This window comes from Lactuca virosa, chromosome 4, assembly GCF_052849685.1.
Source record: "Lactuca virosa cultivar CGN04683 chromosome 4, Lactuca_virosa_CGN04683_v6, whole genome shotgun sequence".
NCBI classification, from domain to species: Eukaryota; Viridiplantae; Streptophyta; class Magnoliopsida; order Asterales; family Asteraceae; genus Lactuca; species Lactuca virosa.
Genome location: NC_136429.1, coordinates 50,684,327 through 50,704,405, shown reverse-complemented (window position 1 = coordinate 50,704,405; position 20,079 = coordinate 50,684,327). Strand labels below are relative to the sequence as shown.

The 20,079-nt window shown below is 33.3% G+C and overlaps 2 protein-coding genes across 3 annotated transcripts; both read right to left on the bottom strand.

Annotated features, from left to right (window-relative positions):
• Positions 1 to 212: 212 nt before the first annotated feature.
• Positions 213 to 1,662, bottom strand: LOC145104431 (uncharacterized). Its single transcript, XM_079041682.1, has 3 exons — positions 1,430 to 1,662; positions 914 to 1,281; positions 213 to 754 (listed from the first exon to the last, which is right to left on the bottom strand). The coding sequence occupies exons 1-3, from the start codon at positions 1,660 to 1,662 to the stop codon at positions 213 to 215; spliced, it is 1,143 nt and encodes a 380-aa protein (XP_078897808.1).
• Positions 1,663 to 15,863: 14,201 nt separating this feature from the next.
• On the bottom strand, positions 15,864 to 17,518 carry LOC145104038 (basic peroxidase-like). 2 transcript variants are annotated; one of them, XM_079041323.1, is made up of 5 exons: positions 17,409 to 17,518; positions 17,070 to 17,272; positions 16,728 to 16,907; positions 16,445 to 16,610; positions 15,864 to 16,338 (listed from the first exon to the last, which is right to left on the bottom strand). In XM_079041323.1, the coding sequence occupies exons 2-5, from the start codon at positions 17,265 to 17,267 to the stop codon at positions 15,950 to 15,952; spliced, it is 933 nt and encodes a 310-aa protein (XP_078897449.1). In that variant the 5' UTR covers positions 17,268 to 17,272; positions 17,409 to 17,518; the 3' UTR covers positions 15,864 to 15,949. The 2 variants fall into 2 exon arrangements, with proteins under 2 accessions (XP_078897449.1, XP_078897448.1); XM_079041322.1 differs by having other exon boundaries at positions 17,357 to 17,466.
• Between the last annotated feature and the right edge of the window lie 2,561 nt (positions 17,519 to 20,079).

The following is a 20,079-nucleotide window of genomic DNA, read 5'->3' as shown; positions in this document are numbered from 1 at the left end:
CCACTATGTGGTAGGTTGATACCATGGACAAGGGATTTCTTCAAAGCACTCTTAATAGCAACATTTAAGCCTGCCATTGCAATTATAAAGAGGAACGATGATAATGGGTCACCTTGTTGTACTCCTTTGGTGATAGAAAACTCGTTCGTGGGTGATCCATTTTTAAGAACAGAGGCTCTAGCAGAAGAGAGACAGCCGTGTATCCATCCCCTCTATTTTTGACTGAAGCCCATTTGATCCATGATTGAGTCAAGATAGGCCCGATTTAATGAATCAAATGCTTTTTCGAAATCCACCTTGAATAAAAAGATCTTTTCTTTTGCTTTTTTAGCCCAAGTGCAAATTTCATTTATGACTAGGGGACCCTCAAATATATTTATTCCTTCGATATATGCATATTGGACTTCATCGACCACAGTTCCTACCACTCGTTTGAGTCTTGATGCAAGAATTTTAGCCACAATTTTGTACATACGACCTATTAGACTAATAGGCCTGTAGTCACCAAGATTCAATGGGTATTTAACTTTAGGAATGAGTGTAATAAATGACGACTTGCACCCCATAGCAAACATGCCATAAGATTCAAAATATGCAACAAATCGAACGATATCATGTTTCATTAGGTCCCACTTATTTCTCAACGCCTTGAATGTATATTCGTCTGGGCCTGGTGATTTGTCCCCGCCACAACTCCATATTGCATGTTTTATTTCCTCTAGTGAAAATAGTGAATCAAGAAATTCACTCTGATCTAAAGATAAAATTTTAAAATCTTCATTGATCAGTTTTGGTCTCTCTCACAAGTTTTCGTGAAATTTATTGGCAAAAAATTGGAAGGCTTCATGTTTGATATCTGCTGGTTCAGTACACCACTCCCCATTGATTAGTAATCCATATAGTCTATTTTTACGATTCTTGCTCTTGATCATGTTGTGAAAGAAGCATGTATTCTCATCCCTGTCCGTTAACCATCTAATTTTTGCTTTTTGTTGAATATCTATTTTAGCAAAGTTCTCTAATTCACAAATTTTTCTTTTACAATCCCTCCTTTCAGATCGTTTGGCCTCTGTTAAGATTCTCGTTTCAGCCGTTTCTTCAAGGTCCTCCACTCTTTTCCTTAATTGAACAAGCAAGTTTGATTCTTTCATCAAGTTTATGTTCCTCCATTTGTTGATGACCTTCCTGACATGGCGAAGTTTTGCTTTTAGGAACATATCAGGTGTGCCAAAACCCATGAAGGAGTTCCAAGCGTTTGTGAAAGTCATGTCAAAATCGTCCCTGTGTATTTAAGAATTAAAGAATCGAAAAGGGGAAGGGCCAAAATCTTGATTTGCTGGCTTCAGGACAGAGGAGTGTGATCAGAGTGTTCTTGTGGCAATGCAATTATCATGGTAAGGGGTTGTTGGGCAATGAACTTCGCACAAACCAAATATCGATCCAATTTCTCAGCTTAATCCCGTCATCACACATATATGTGAAACGTTTCCCACCTAGTTTGGGTTCTTGAAGACCAGCCATTGCAATGAACTTGTTAAAATCTGCAGCAGTGGATTTACAAAACCTGGAGTTAAATCTTTCATCCTCGTTCCTTACAGCATTAAAATCCCCAATGAATATCCAGATTCCATCTATGGTTCTTTTTAGATTAAGCAGATCCATCCAAAGTTTCTTTTGTCTCCAATTGATTTTGGTCCATAAACATTAACGTTGGTTGTGACACCAGGGACTCCAATCCACTGACCTGATATTGCTAGGAAATTCTTGGATGAGAAAGATTTTGTTTTCACGAATACATGTGGGTCCCATATGCTTATGATGCCCCTGATCTGCCAACTGGGTTTACGAACTTCTTCAAGCCTTTTCGCATAATAGGCTTCATCCTTCACTTTCTCTTTCTTGTCCTATTTCTTCCTCAACATACAATCTTTATCAAGATGATTGTGACCATTACAATAGTTACAGTTGTACCCCGAATCACCCTTTAACTTCATCTCAACTTTCTTCTCTTCTTCTTTCTTCTCAACTTTCGAAACTCCTTTCTGACTTCTACGAACATTCGTCATCGGCTTCTTCTCCAAGTTGTTCTTGAAATTTCCACTTATTGGCTTCTTGTAAACCTTTTTCACCTTATTAGTCGAGTAATAGGCAACATCTTCATCGTTAGAATTAAGAAGAAAACCTTCTTCACCTTCTTTCGCATCATCTTCAGACTCTTCTTCCTTCTCATTTGTTTTGGACACTAACGCCAGCGTACCTCCAAAGTTCATCTTGTTTTCTTCAGCAATCTATATCACCTCCGATTCGTGCGTTTTCAGAATGTTATACAGATTCGATAACGAATATGTATCAAAATTCGCCTATGTCTTTATCATCATACACACGTTTCTGCATTCTTTAATAAGTCCGTAAACAAAAGTGAGATTAAATTCCAAGGTTGTACGAATCACTCCATACCGATTGCATTTGAAGATCAAATCATTTAGCCTGTCATAGTATGCCTTAATACTCTTATTCTCATTTTGCTTAAACTCTTCAAATTCAGACAAACACTTCTTCACAGAACTCTTCTTCGTTATTTCGTTGCATTGATACTTTTCTTTCAAAGTATCCCAAATATCCTTTGTTGTTGGGAAAATTCAAATGTAATTGTAAACGGTAGGGGGAAGAGCTCCTCACATTTCATAGAGACACATTTTTTTGTTGTTTGCTTTCTTCTTATTCCCTTGCGCAAACATATCCTCAACTGCTCCAGTGTTACCAATGGCTTGAAACAAATCAGCATGATAAGGTCCAGTCTCGATCGATCTCCTGAGATCCTCATCGATACCATTAAGGTAATCCTCCATGCGATCAGGCTACTGATCATAGTAATCTGGGACTAGCATCAAGATCTTGGTTGCAGATCCAAGTAGAGATTTGCCATCAGATTCAATGAAAAGAAGAATTTCTTGAAGATAAATGAATTTATTACTAGATCGAATAACAAAAATGGATGCATAATCGATTAATCACAATCGATTACAGAAAGAATTATGTTTCTATCTTGCGGAAAGATTGAATCGGACATAACGACTCAATCAGACAGAAACGTGAAATAATTCTTCAATCGATGTAATGATTCCTACTCTAATACCAAATTATATTTTGTTTGAAATGTGTTTAAGTCAATCGATTATGAAAAGCGGGTAAGAAGACATAGATCTAAATACGATCTGGTTTTCAGCTTAATAAATCTGGAAGAGTACAGAGAGAAAACGAGTAAAAAATGGTAAAGTCTAATGCTAAAGTTCTTACACTATACTATAAGTACTTACCCTATTTATAGGGTACTCACGGACCAAAAAATATAAGGACTAAACATCACAATACAAAAATTATAGATGCCTTGTAAATAGATTAAGACAACGAAGTCACATGGACATTCGCTTTTCACAGACACTTTCGATTAAAGATCCTACAATTTGACTTCTCACAACAACTTTTGACCTAACAAATGTTGTATTATGCCAGAACTCTGCCTAGTGGCAATGCACACTGGTACCAAGATTTGGGGTTTCCCCTGATGAAGTAGCGAAGGTACAATTCCAAGGATTTGTTGGTGATTTTTGATTGACCATCTAATTAGGGGTGGTAGGATGTGCTTCTACATAGCATATTACCTTTGAGACGGAATAGCTAGTTCAAAATTTTGCTCATGAAGATCCCGTCACGATCTGATACTATAAACACTAAAAATCCATGAAGGTGCACCATTTTCTTTAAAAACACTTCAGCCATCCCTACTGTAGTAAAATGATGTTTTAGGGCTAAGAAATGTGGATATTTACTCAATTGGTCCACAACCACCAACATTGTATCGAACCCGTAGGAACATGGCAATCCTTCCACAAAGTCCATTGTTATTTCTTCCCATACTTGAGATGGAATGGTTCCAATAGTCCAGTACTGGGAGTGGTTAAGGCCTTTTGTGTTTGGTAAGTACTGCATTATCGAACATAATTTTGAACCCTTTTTTCATTTCAACCCAATACCATTCCAATGCTAATCTATCGTAGGTTCGTAATTCCCCCGACTGGCCACCCACCACCGAATCATGGAACTCCTTAAGGAGTTTAGGGAATAGGGTTGATTTGTGAGGTATAACTAACCTCCCTTTATACAACACCCGATTGGCTATCACCGTGAAATAGCATGCACCTTTCCGGATTCTGTTATGTCTTTATGCACCTGTTGGACGAGAGATCAACCTCAATTTCCTTCCACAAGCTCTCCTCCGACATGATCCAAGAAGGAGTGATCATACATAATTCGGTAGTGAAATTGAACGCTCATGACAAGGCGTCAACTACCTTATTGGAGGCTCTTGGTTTGTAATGAATTTCGAAATCATAATCGAGTAACTTATACATCTATTCCTGATACTCTTATCCCACATATCTTTGTCCATTAAATACTTGAGACTCTTCTTAGCGGTGCGTATGGTGAAGTGTCATCCCATTAGGTAATGTCTCCACTTCTTAACTGCAATCAAAATCGCCATAAGTTCCTTCTTGTAAATAGGTTTGAGTCTATTTCTGGTCCCGAGCACTTGACTATAGAAGGCTATGGGGTGATTATCTTCTGTGATAACGACCCGAATTTCCACATGCGAAGCATCTGTCTCTAACACAAAGTCTTTTGTAAAGTCATGCGTTACCAATATCGGTGCATGAATCATGGCATTCTTGAGAGCTTTAAAACTCTTGGTAGCTTGTTCATTCTACTAGAAACATTCTTTTTTTAATTAGTCATTTAATGGAGCTACAATTGTCGCATACCATGCGATGAAATTCTAGTGTGTCCCAAATACCCCTGAAATCCCTGATGCTTCTTGGTATATGCCATGCTTTAATGGCTTGTACATTGTCTTCATCTACCGCCATCTCTTGTTGAGAGATGATGTGCCCCATATATGCTAACTTTCCCTTTCCAAATTCACATTTTTTTTGGGTTAGCATAGATTTGGTGGTATGTAAGCAGTTGTAAGACAATCTCCAAGTACTCTACGTGCTTTGTTTTATTAGGGCTGTAAACGAGGATGTCATAAAAAACCAACACAAACCTTTGCAAATATGGTTTAAATATCTCATTCATCACCGACTGAAAGGTCGTCGGGCAGTACGTAAGCCCGAAGGGCATGACCAGAAACTCGTAATGACCTTCGTGTGTACGAAAAGCTGTTTTCGGTATGTCTTCTTCTTTCATGCGTATTTGGTGGTACCCCGATTTCAAATCCAACTTGGAATAGACTCTCGACCTGTGTAATCCATCCGGTAATTAGTGATAATTTTGTCTATCATTGGAATAGGAAACTTGTCTTTGACGGTTACCTTATTCAAGTTCCTGTCATGAATTCAAAACCTCCATGAATCATCTGTTTTTTTTAAACTAACAACATCGGGCTCGAGAACGGGCTCCTTGAGGGTTGTATGACTCTCGAACATATCAAATCCTTGAGTAGTCTCCCATTTTCTGACTTCTAGTTATGAGAGTATCGATAAGGTCTAAACGATACAGGTTATGTACCTTCCTTGAGGGTGGTTGAGTGTTGTTGATTCCGATGTGGGGAAAGGTCACCCTTCCATTTGAAAACCTGGTGGTACTGTTGAAGTAAGGGTGTTAAGAGTTCGGGACTGGAAACATCTTGTTGCTCTCCTACTTCACTTGTAAGATGAGAAAACTGTAACAAGTATTCCTCTCCCACTGACCCAATGGTATGCATCATTGTTTTTAGGGTTAGCTTGGCACGATCGAGAGATGAATCTCCTTTGAGTGTAATGGTTTTCCCATCGACGTTGAACTTCATGATATGTGTCCAACTGGTGATCCACTGGCCCTAATTTTTTCTAACCACTGGATTCACAATATCACATACGCACTACCTAAATATAAGGGAAAAAATTCTTCTTTGATAACCACTCCATGTAAGCTTAAGGAAACTCATTCACACTTCCCTTTTCTTCTTACAACAATTTGGTGCCTATTGCCACTTCGAACCCTTCTGATGGGATCACTAGAGCTTAAATTTCTCGACCAAAACTAAGGCTCGGAAATTATGGGTGGAACACGGGTCAATCACCACCACCACTTAATCATTAGTCAACCTTCCTAGTAATTTGAGGGTTTTAGGGTTAGCTTTTCCCAAAACTGAATTCAAACAAGTTCCCGATAGGCTGGTTACCTCTGAGGCTTTTTGTTCTACTTCCAGATTGGATTCTTCCTCACACTCTGATTATGGCTGGCTCTTTCCTCCCGTGTGAGGAGAACACAAACACTGAGCTCTCGATGCCGACATCTACGACATGCGCTCCACTTGTCGTCACACCTGAAACAAAACCCTTTTTCTTGCATGTACTAGAGCTCGTTATCAGTTAAACGTCAAACTTTGTTACTTGCTTTTACTTGAGACTGTGAGGGTGAATTTGACGTTCGCGGTGAAAAGAAGGTGGTTTTGATGGGAGTGATTAAAGGAGACTTGTATATTACCCCGGTTGATGGAGTCGGTTTCGGAATGGTACCAGAGTTACTTATCAAAATTAGGCCTCTTTTCTTGCTTTATTGGGCCTTTATCTTGTCATCCACCTTAATGTCTAAGTGCATGATCCACTGCGTAGGGTTCAAGAAGTCTCACATCTGACCTAATCTTCGGATTCAATCAATTGATGAATTTCCCCATGGATATGTCGTCTGGTACGTTGTTCAGCAGTGCCATTAACTCGATGAAACTTCGTTGATATTCCAACATCGATCCCACCTAAGACATTGCTAGCCATTACTCGTGCAATGTTTCGGCATTTGACGGACGGAACTGCCAGAGGAGCAAAGATTTCAACTCCTCCCATCGCAATATCGGTCTCCTATGGAGTTCCAACTGAAATCACAGGAGAGCGTCACCCACCAAAGCCACGACGACAACCTCAATATTGCCTTCCTCCGATAAATGATAAAACTTGAAATATGTTTATGCCCATAGAACCCATCCATCGTGGAAATTTCCATCAAAAAGAGGCATATCCAGAGCTTCCTGAACCTCCAATATGTACCCCCATTGAAACCAATTCCTCCATGACTTCACCCAGACCAGCCACTGTGACCACCTCCTGAGCCAACTCCTTCACCTCCACCTCTGATTTTCTTCACGAAATTGGATATCACCTTGGGTGTTTCTTCCACGGGTAGGTTGATGCCCCCACTAGATCCTCCATCAGCTATCTTCTTTCCCCCTTCCTCCTCATATCCACCAGAGTTGTTCTTGAGGACCACTTGAAGAATTTCATCATTTTTAACTCAATAGAGGTCATCATATCTGTCTGATGTTGGTGTTTGATATGAAGAGACTATGCATCCAATCTTTTATAAACATGACTCATGGCAGACTCCAAGGTTTCAAATCTTTTGTTTGTTGCTTGCCCCTCCTTCCCAATGCCACCTTCCTTCCCATCCCTAATACCACTTTGTTATGCCTGCAGCCTCCATGATACTTTCTATTACAATTAAAGATAACAGGGAATAAAAAGAGATTCAAATGATTACTTAACTGAATACTGAATACGGATTGACAAGATAACAATTCGAGAAATTATCATTTTTCCAAGAGAAAGTTCTAACAAAACTCGGTTGACCTCACACAAACAATTAACATTCCTTAAATACAGAATATTCAGATAAAAATCCTTATTCTACCCTTGGCCCTCGATATGTGATCCCAAATGTGTCCAGGTCCTTTGCCATCCCACCATTTGTTTTCTTTGTCTTATTTATACTTCTTTTGTGGGTGAAGAATAAGGGTCGGTGCATTATAGTTCTTAAATGCAAAAACATCAATGTACAATCATTTTGTCATCTTCCAGTTTTACTAGGTTCTCACTTGAAACTATTGATTTGATAGATGTTCAATATGATCTACTTTTGCAATCAAAATAAAATGTGTGATTGAAACAAGGTTGTGGATTGCAATGAAAGTTAACATCTACTTATTTTACTCTTATTTGTTCTTTTGTCGGCCATGAGATACAAACTTGTATTATTTTTCATGGTAAAAAAAGTGGTTGAATCCATCTTCTTTGAATATCTTGTCCAAAGGTGAATATTGTAGGTTCCTTTAAATTTGAGAACAACTAATGCTTATCATTTGAGGATATATATTTTGATAAATGGATTATAGTATATCTTATCATTGACTAGTTACTTAAATGGGTTAAATACAATAAATAACAACAAAAATTAGTGACAGCTTTAAATGGGTTAAATACAATAAATAACAACAAAAATTAGTGACAGCTTTTTCTGGTCACTATTTGGATAAACCACTAACGACTTTTATGGTCACTAATTAGATAAAACAGTGAAGGGTTTTTATCGTCACTAATCAGGTAACACTCATCACTAATTGGATAAAATAGTGACGACTTTTATTGATTAGTGACTGATAGGTGCATTTTATGTACCTATTTTGAACGTCTATTTCTATCTTTTCATTGCATTTTACTTCATAATTCTTGCATTTAGTTAATTATTTGGCATTTGCATGTTTTATCCAGAATGCCTGGTAATTCACTATTTTTGATTAATTTTTTAGGCATTATGGAGCTTAGAGGATCGGAACTATGGATGCGAGCTTGGAACTTAGACCTTGGAGCTTGGAGCTTGGAGCATTGGAGCATGAAGAAAATATGAACCGGTCATGCCATGGAAGAAAATGTGAAGACGTAACCCGAGTCGTTGCATATCATCATAACAAATGACTACGTTTGAAACACGGTTCGTGTCATACCGACACAGGTCGTGTTTGTCCTTTTTCATCTTATATTTGAGCAACATGACTCGTGGTGAAGCTAGACCGAAGACGGAGCCAAGTCTGAAGACTTATTGGAGTTTTAGTAAAAAAACGCATGGCCATGCTAAAAACACATGGTCAAAACACATGGCCATGCTAGAAACACATGGGAAAAAGGCATGGCCATGCCAAAAACGCATGGTCTTATGGAAAGCACGTGAGCAGTTAATTGTGGAGCTAAATTGGAGGAAGTCACCATTTTTTAATGAGAGACAGTTTTTGGAGAACAAAGGGCGATTTTTGGGAAAAATTTGGAGCTCTTGAATATTATTAATCATTGCAAACAGTTTTGATTTCCATTTTGTAAGCATTAAGCATTTCAATTCCATCTTTATTCTTGTTTGATTTGTTCTTAGCCATGTGTGGCTAAGAAACCCTAGTTTCTAGTTCCTGTTCAAAACATGTTGATTATTTGACTTGAAGCATGTGATTTGATGTTTGATTTGTGATTCTATTAGTGATTATGTTTTTGTTTAAACTAGAACCCTTGAATTTGATTTGTGTTTGATTGGCCACTTTCATGAATTGAATTTTTGTGTAGTTAATTAACTATTAGGGCACCTAATAGTTCTATTAAGTTAATAATTGGTAACAAACAATAAGTTTTCTTATTGTAGAGCATATATCACATGTTTTCACACTTCTGAGTGTATGAGAAGAAATGAACATTGTTGGGAAGCTTGTATAAAACTTAATGCAGTTTTTCAATACAATTTAAGAGCATGTTTAGGTTGAATTAGTAAAGCTAGGTCTACTCAAAGAGCGTGTTTTGGTTAGATAATTTGTCAAGCAAAAGGTATTAGAGCGTGTTAATATATTTTAGTACCAACATAGAATAACAATCATGAATTACATCAAGTTGTAATCAAGTTAAATGTCAACATTGAGAACTAGAACTGGGACCATTTCAACAACCTATTTACAAATCTATTTCCTTTTTTTCTATATGTTTTCAAAGTAGATTGTTATTTTCATTATTTAACTTTTGGAAAAAAAAAACCCCTTTGTGACCAAAGTACCTTCCACAAAAAGGTATAGACTTTTATCATGTGTCTCTGTGGTTCGACCCTGCTTGTCTTGTACTGTTTTTTAGTGCATTAAAGCAGTATATTTGAAGTCTATTGTACCCCTATTATTTGTTGGGTTTGACACACCTAACAGTGACACATTTAGTGACAGAACGGATCGTCACAGATTTTGTGACGAAGATATTTAGTCACTAATTAGTGACCACTTATATATTTTAGTCACTAATCAGTTTAGTGACAGACCTAGTGACGAAAATTTTGGTCACTAAATCACTTACCGACTCTTTCTACTTTTAGCGATCATGATTGATCAAGTCCTGATTGACAATTTTTTGTAGTGATGGGTTGTAAATAGTTAAAAAAAATAGTTATCTGTCGTCTAAAAGATTTACAAAATGTGAAGAAATAGATACCACTTAATTTTAAATATTATTATAAGAATACTTAAGTTATTTATTTTTCAAAAATAAAAAGATATTTAATTAAAGTTTTAAAATACTTAACAAGATTAATATCATTGAAGGTTATATTAATATTTTAAGTAATTTTCAATTATAATATATTAATGGAATATTTAAAGTAATTTTCAGTTATAATATATATCATTCCATTAATGAATTAATGAATCATGTAAAAAAAACTGCTCCGGTATGTAATGAAAATTACTATAGGAGAGAAAGGAATGTTGTATTCAATTCCTTGATTGCCACTTAACATGATTTTTTTTTATCTCGCCGTAACGTTTCTTTCTATTTTACTATTAATTGAATGTTCATTTGCTCGAGAGATACATTCACGTTGGATATTTGATTGGTGTGGCATTGGTACTCAATTATTTTCCAAATTGGAGGATATAATCAGGTTTGCGGCTCAGTGGGGGAACTGCACTAAGAAAAAGAAAATCCTATTAAACATTGTTTATGGCGTTCTGTGGTATATTTGGATGATAAGATTAACATGATTTTTAACAAAACTCCTCCAAAACCTTCCACAACAGCGGACCAGGGGATTACTATGATTTACGGATGGATTAAACATAGGGGTAAAATGGGAAATTGCAATTGGGTGAAAGTGGTTTAATAACCCATTTAGCATTCTGTAACTTGCCCCCTTCCCCACAGTTGGCGTATTTCTTAAATTGTACTTGTACTTTATAACATGTTTTGGGTTGTGGCCTCTTTGGCATCTTGTTAAGTTTGGTCTTTAGTAAAATCTCGCCGGTTCCAAAAAAATAAATAAATAAGGGTTAATGTCATAAAAACCCTCAAGTTTTCATGGTTTTGTCGGTTTTGTCCAAAGTTGAATTTTATGTCCGTTTTTACCCTTACATTTTCCAAAAAATGTTCGGTTTTACCCTTTTACCGGTGATAGCAAGTTTTCCATGTTACCATTATATTAAATTCGCAAAAAAAACCCTTAGGTTTATAGTTTTTTTACGCTTTTACCCTTAAGTTTATAATTTTTTTATACTTTTACCCTATGTATTTTTTTTAATATTATACGTATTCAATGCAAAAAAAATCATATTTATATACGATAAAAAATTAATTAAATATTATATTTACATTTTTTTAATGTTATTTCTTTATGTGTCTCTGTATATATATATATTTTCTGGATGAACCGTTTAAAATGTAAAACAAAAAAAAACCAAATTAATATGTTTTTATAACTACAAATACGTATGTTTATGTATTTAAAAATATGCATATCAATAAAATAACTTGTTCAATCATAAACGTGTGTGTGTGTCTATATATATATATATATATATATATATATATATATATATATATATATATATATATATATATATATATATATATATATTAGAAATGTTAATATGTATTTTAGAAGTATAAATATTTATTTTTACGTTTATATAAGTATATACATATATTTTTACAAGTGTAAATATGTATTTTGATATATGTTTTTTTAAAAGTATAAATATATTTTTAGAAGTATATATACAAATTAATATTTCTAAAAATATAAAAATATGTATTTATACTTCTAAAAACTATATTTATAAAATACGTATTCATAATTCTAAAAATATTAGTTTATTTTTAAATGGTATAACGCTGCAAACACACACATACACACACACACACACACACACACACTATATATATATATATATATATATATATATATATATATATACACACACTATTTAATTAAATATTTTTTCGTATATAAATACGATTTGCATGAATACGTATATTATGAAAAAAAAATACTTAGGGTAAAAGTGTAAAAAAATTATAAACTTAAGGGTAAAAACATAAAAAAAAAACGATAAACTTAAGGGTTTTTTTGAGAATTTAATATAATGGTAACATGGAAAACCTGTTATCACCGGTAAAAGGGTAAAACCGAACATTTTGTGGAAATTGTGAGGGTAAAAACGGATATAAAATTCAACTTTGGGCAAAACCGACAAAACCCTGAAAACTTGAGGGTTTTTATGACATTAACCCAATAAATAAATAAAAATCAAATGCTACTGTAGAGTGGAAATGGGAGTTAATCTGTCATAAATATCGTTGAACTTTGTTCTTTTTTCTTTTGTTCTATGTCTCTTTGTTTATTTCCATTATTAAGGGGTCAACTCTTAATCAAATTTGTATTCGTTAGTGGATTTTAAGGTTGATGAGTTGAGTTGTTTAATCCCGTTTAGTTTTGGAATTGTCCTTCTCCTTGCACTATCTCCGTATCATCTAGAAAATAGTTCTTTAATTCGTTTTTACAATATTGGCATTTGGATCAAACAGAAAAATTAAACCAAACATTTCCACAAGTAGATTATATATATATATATATATATATATATATATATATATATATATATATATATATATATATATATATATATATATATATATATATATATATATATATATATATAAAAGAGTAAATTATGCAAATGGTCCCTGTGGTTTAGGGTAATCTGCGCGTGTGGTCATTAATTCATTTTCTTAACTTGGACAGTCCCTAAAATGTTTTTTATTGCGTGTTTGGTCTCTGCCAGATCTAAAAAGACTTTATTGCCCTTAGTGATATATTTTTATTTTGTTAATTCTTTTTTTATTATTTTAATTATTATAAAATAAAATAAATTATTAATATATTGTTGGAAAAATGACCCACTCCATCTTAAATCCTCTTCGAGTTCCGGTACCACCTCTGGTGACCATCTCGGAACACAATTCCCGTTCTCCAGCCAAATTGAATCTATAACTAAAATCCAAAACAAAAATCCAATCTGCTAATCAAATCAAAAACCAAAATTAAACCTAATATTTAAATCCTAAACAAAATCAAACAACGATTCAAACCCAAAATTCAAAATTGAACCTGCAATTCCAGTTTATAATTTCCATCATCATTCTCTGCTTCAAACATTCGTTCTTGTGTACTAGAAGGTTAGTACCTTCTTTGTTTTTTATATTTTTTTCGATTATTTTTTATTCCTATATCAAATATATGTATTCATATATTTCGATTTTCTTTGTCACAAATTACATGAAATCAGTTAACTACTTTTTTAAAACTTTTCAAATAAACATGAAAAGATATTACGTACCTTTAACTAAACAGAATTTAACTATCTTGGGAACTGACATTAATTACGAATATGTTACTTTTATATATTAGAGATGGTTATGATTTTTTTTAATTTTTATGTCATAAGAATCCGGTTAATTTTGGCATGATTTTAAAATATCATTGAAATTATTATGTTTTTGTATATCATACCAACCTACTTTTTTATCTTTATATAGTAACAATAAAATTTATAAATTTACGCAACAAATATACATATTTCGAATTTTGTAATATTATTATATCTTACAAAATACAACTCCCTCCAAAATAATTTTCGCCAGTAATTTCATCCATAATTTCACCAAATTTAAATTTGGATTTTCTTTATATAAAATTTTTTAATGATCCTGATTTTTTTCCTCCAAAGGTATATCAAGCATTTACGTCTTAGATAATGATGTCACATTATAATTATTACTTTCCAAAAATATATACGTTTAATGAGGAATTTGATTTAATGAAGGAAGTAAATGTTAATTAAAATGATATATATATTCTATAATTATTAAACGGGTTTATTAAAAAAAATTAATATCAAGGTGTAAACATTAAGCATTTTTAAAGTGAAATTTCAGAATACATACAAACGATGATGTTGTACAATGAAATATAAATTGAATAGACTGGAAAAAAAACTATTAAGACAGTCAATCTTGAAAATAACATAGTTATGAAAAATTATAAAGTAAGATAAAAATTATAAGATATTAGGGGATTTGTAAAAAGTACAATTAGTAAAAGCGTTACGGTTATTATAAAAAATAAGACCGTTAAGATTAGTAAAAATACAATATATAAACTAATTATCACAATAGTAATGCAATGTCATCATTTGATATTTCATATAATTGAAAGATATATACCAAATTACATTGATGATATACTAAAATTATTTAAAGTTGCGCCAAAACTAATGCAAAATTCTTGCGAACACCAAATAAATAAGAACAAACATAAAAACTAGCACTTATATTCATAATCAATTTAAAATAAGTCAATTAGGATTTAGAAAAGAATCTTCATTGATGATATACTAAAATTAAATCCATATAACATTTAACATTCTATAAATTATACTATATGACTTTATTTGAATAAATGAAATAGTTGTCAATATTTAATGCAGTGGAAAAAACGGTATATTGGTTGTCAATATATGTTTAAATTAAGTAACCTTATTATGGAAGGAACGTCTAATTAAAATGCTTAAAACTATATGAGACGAGGAACATCGTTCAACTAATAAAAGAAAAAATGTTGTCAACAAAGAGGTCATTCAATGATTATAGATATTTATCGTTTTCAATGTATTTTCTACACATTTCAATAATACCAATAACCATATATATTTTTTATAATCATTATGCAATATCTGTAGACAATTATATGTTTTTTTATGTGTTCCCCGCGTTTAACTCGGGCTATAATCTAGTTAAAACTAAAATGAAACCTGAAACAAACCTACTGAAATCAAATCCATCTAGGTGGAGTAGAGGCGGTCCGGAGGTCGACATTAGGGTTCATCAATTCAACTCTGAATTGCCACCGATATGATTGCATATCAGTTGAAGAGTCATCGGAACTTGCAAAAACCGAAAGGATTTCAACCAAACTTTGCAAAATTCGAACCTTCAAATTGAATGTTCGACGAAAGAAATTGGATTCGACGAGAAGGACTTGCATGGGCGGTGGACGTTGGTGGCTTGAGCAACGAATGCTGGTGGCGTCGATTTTGCACTCACCGATTTTGCGATAGTGGAACCCTAACACCAGCAACATTGTCCATAGGTCGATGGTGGTCCAAGCAACAGTGGTGAGTCGCTAACACGATCTCCGATGTAGGGATTGAGCAGTAGTGTAGAGCCCTAAGCAACGGTCTCCCAAGGCGGAGATCTACAGTGTCCGGTATATATTACCCCTTCTTCTCGATCGAGGGTGAAGAAAGTGGTGGTGTTGATGGAGGAGAGACTATTAGGCTTTTCGGTGAGAGAAAAGAGGTGGTTAGGAGCTTTCCGGCAGGTAAAGGAAGGGAGGAAGGAGAAAGGAATATGTAGTGGTGGTAGCAGATGAATTGGTCGATGATGATGATTAAGAGACATGGGAAGGGTGAAGGTAACGGGTGGGACCCATTTGTTTTAATAAATAAATAATTAACAAATTAAAAAAGAAATAAAAAGGGTAATACAATCTATTTAGATCGGGGACTAAACGCACAAAAAAAATACATGTTAAGGACCGTCCGAGTCCAAGTTAAGAAAAAGAATTAGGGACCAAACACACATTACCTAAACCATAGGGACCATTTGCATAATTTACTCTAAGAATAAATAAAATGAAGAAAATTCTTATAGTACGTAGTGGATAGTTTTATTACTTGTGGTTGAAATATTATTATACATCGATCATTACGTACATCACTTCTTCTTTCTTAATTGAGAGCAGTGCAAAGAGTCCTTATCTCCCCATTAGCACCGGTAAGGGGATCAAGGTCTCCCATCCTAACCATCGCTGCAGCAAAATCAGATTCAAATAAAGCAGGGTTGTCGACGTACTCTTGTACGATGCTATCAGTTGAATCTCCATTAAACAGTGCCTGGTCTGATGTTAGAAGACCCCTTCTTTCCAAAAGATTCCTGAAGTAGTTGACGTCAAATGTATTTGGTGTCACCAAATCAAGTCGCTCCAAGTTCCCGTCGCCTCCAGTCTGTGGACAGTTGGTCCTAAGGTTACTAGCAAATTCAGGATCTATGTTTGAGTCGTTGGCGTATATCCTTGCCCTAAACGTAACGCATCTTGCTTGCCCTATTGTATGAGCCCCTGCATGACAACAAGTATATATTATGTAACAAACATGTTTTCATTAATTTCATCTGCCAGGAAGATATATTTAATTAAAATATATATAGATGCAAGTGATCATTACCTGAAAGAGCAACCATGTCTCTTACGCTGAGTGACTTTTGAGCAAAGATTGGAATGAGTACATCTAAACCCATACTACCTAATGGAAGAATATTGTTAGCTTCATCTGGGTTTGTTGTTAGAGAATCTCTTCTTCCAAGCCTTACTGACCATGAAGGACCACCCACCTACGTATTAATTTCAGACATAAAAAAACTAATTAATTTAATTACCAGTGGAAATTGCAGATTCTATGAATCTTTATTTATGTACATCATATATATAAAGCTTTTGCTATATATTACCTCTACAGAAGCATCACGAGCAGCGACAGCAAGTATATCTGCACAAGAAACAATGCCAGGACATACGCTCTCGACAGCAGCTTTTGCATCATCTATAACTTCATAGCCCCTCACACCTCCGTTCCTAAATGCATCCTTCTCACTTGGGGCAACTTCTAGTAATATGGATGCATCACAACCCTGCAAAATTGACCTGATTAATTAAAATCCGCATGTTCTTACATCTGATGTATAAATATATAGAAGCACCATGCATATATGCATATATAGAAGAAGTGCATATGAGAGAGAGAGAGAGAGAGAGAGAGAGAGAGAGATATTTAATTAAGAAACAAAATGAACCTGAACGAAACAATCGTGAAAATGAAGGCGAATGAGAGAGGCTGCCATGCGACGGTCACTTGTCACCGCAGCACCAATAGAAGTTCTAATAGTGCTGAGTGCATTAGGGCATGTGTCATCGTAAAAGGTGGAAGAAACCTGAGCTTTGCATGGTATGTAATTCAGTGAGAGAAGTAAACTGAGTATGGGAATCAACATAGTTACTGCAAAAGAAAGAAGAGAAAAATGCTTTAGTCTCTTCTTTTTTATGACTGTGTAGCTTAAAAGATTTGACAAAGAACAATCACCGATCGATACATATATATACTGCAAAAGAAGGGACATGCAAGTAGGATATACTTATCCGAATACATTTGACGAGGTCTGGCCTTGAGCTATTTAATCCATTAAAATGCTCGATTGCATTATTTTGAAAGTCCCTCTCGAAGCTTGATAGAAGAAGAAAAGTATTTGCTCGTGACAAATGCAATCAACTCATGCATTAATTGCATTACGTAACCATTTTTAGGAGTTTTCGTGTTTTAAAAAACTTATATTGCTTTTTCTGGAAACGCAAATCTACTTTAATAAATGAAAAATAATTTGTCACATGTCACACTATCATTGATTTGACTACATGTCATTTTATGGTTATTTTCAATTAAACTTTTTCAACATGGCATTTTGTGGTTTTTTTCATTTTATTAAAATCTACATAATATTTAAATATAGTAATTGCAATAAATTTAATAATAAATGCATATCAATTTCAATAATTGATTTTCCTTCTATTTTGAACATTTCTAATTTAAAACTTCATTAGTTTCCTTTGTTTATTTATCTAAATTATTTGTTTAAATTAAAAAAAAAACATCTTAATATTAATAATTCAATTCTTATAATCTCAAACTTTTTTAAATGTTTAGAATTTTCATATTTTTTTTAAATGAACTCATGTAATACATGGGTCTTACACCTAGTGTATATATATATATATATATATATATATATATATATATATATATATATATATATATATATAGAGAGAGAGATGGTTCAATTGAGAAAAAAAAGGTTGAAAATGAGGGAATCATTCGCAGCCAATCATTTAATATAAGCATAAAAAGACACGGTGACAAACTTGTAAATATGATAATAACCTTCAATCTCAAATACGTAACTGTAGAGAATTAGATAACAGTTCAAACACATTCCTAATCGATCGTTCATCATCCAAATTTCTCCTCCAACCTTCAACAATCTTCCAGATTTCTTCAATTAAACCATCATCAACGTCATCCAATGTTAATCAATCGTCGATCTTCGTCAATAACACATTTATCAACACCATTCAACAGTTGACAACAAAAATTCGTTTTTGGTTCTTTTAATCCAACCTTCAATTCTGCTTGAATACGATCAGATCTTCAACATCTACGATTAATTATACTCCCAGCGTCATTAGATCAACATTATCGATAATCAACAAAAAATCCACTTCATATCATTCATTCAACATCGATCATCAAATAAAACTTCAAAATTAAGGTTAGAAAATGATCAAATCGTTTTTTTTTTTTCTGAAAAATTTCATATAATTCTCTATTAATCTACTATTTTGTAAGATTTAAATAGTCAAAGTATCATGTTTTTAACATTTTTAAAAAAAGTTAATTTGTATGCACTCTAACTGTTTGATTAAATGCATAAACTAAATTACCACGTTATATTCACATATAAATATGTTTTCTCACCTGAATCAGTATATGATTATTAAAACAAAAAACAAATATGCAAGTCTGTATGTTATTCATATGTTAATAACATATAAAAATTATATATATTTGTGAAAACACCTTGTAATATTCATATGCGAATATATTGTGTAATATTCATAAGTGAATATATCATCTAATATTCATAAGTGAATATATTATGTAATATCCACATGTGATATACCATGTAATACTATGTAATATTTACATATGAAAATATCATCTAATATTCATAAGTGAATATATCATCTAATAATTACAAGTGAATAACGATATCATCTAAAAATCTAATGTATTTTTATTCACTTATGAATAACGATAACTGAAAATATTAAAAAAAAAATTATTTTATCTTAAAACTATATCAATATGGATGTCTATTTGTAGAGAATAAAAAATCATGAATTTTGGTATATTTAAAATCATTTTTCGATAAAAATAGTTTTTTAAAAATTAAAAAAACAAAAAATAACTATGTTTTTGTATATATTAAGGTAATGATTAGCATAGTTTAAGGAAACATGTTTTGTTGGAAAACACATGTCTATTTCTTTCCCATTTCCGCTGGTACAACGGAGACTTTTGCGGCAAAAATAAATGAGTGGTTGAGAATGATTCCCCCATTCTCAACCTTTTTTATTTTCTCAATTGAACTTATCTCTCTCTCTCTCTCTCTCTATATATATATATATATATATATATATATATATATATATATATATATATATATATATATATATATATATATATATATGAAAATAAAAGTCACATGATTAGCAAGTAACTAGATCATGGGCAGAGTACAATAGCAAAATGAGGATTACAAAATAATTAACATAATGGGGAAATACTCTATTCGATCCACCTACATTCATTCATCTTTGTTTTGAATTTAAACCATAAATAAGTTTGGGAAATCACCTCGTCAGCAATCCTTGCAGGGTTTGTGTGTATTTTCTTGAAAACCAAATTGTTCATGGCTAATCATAAACACCATAGAAGAGCGTAACACACCGCAATCAGCCTCTCCTTCTTTCGTGGACAATTTCCCTATGTAGCAGCAAAGTTGAGGAAGTTTGTGACCTTATCGAAATGAGTATTCGATACACCACACCATCTTAGTATCCATTAAAACAACGAATTTTGAGAGGAATTACCTTTGACCAGTTTATCTTTATACCAATGTGAGGGATAATATTGGTGTCAATTTTATTACGAAGAGTGCTAACTGAGTAATTTCCATCGGGGTGAGGGTG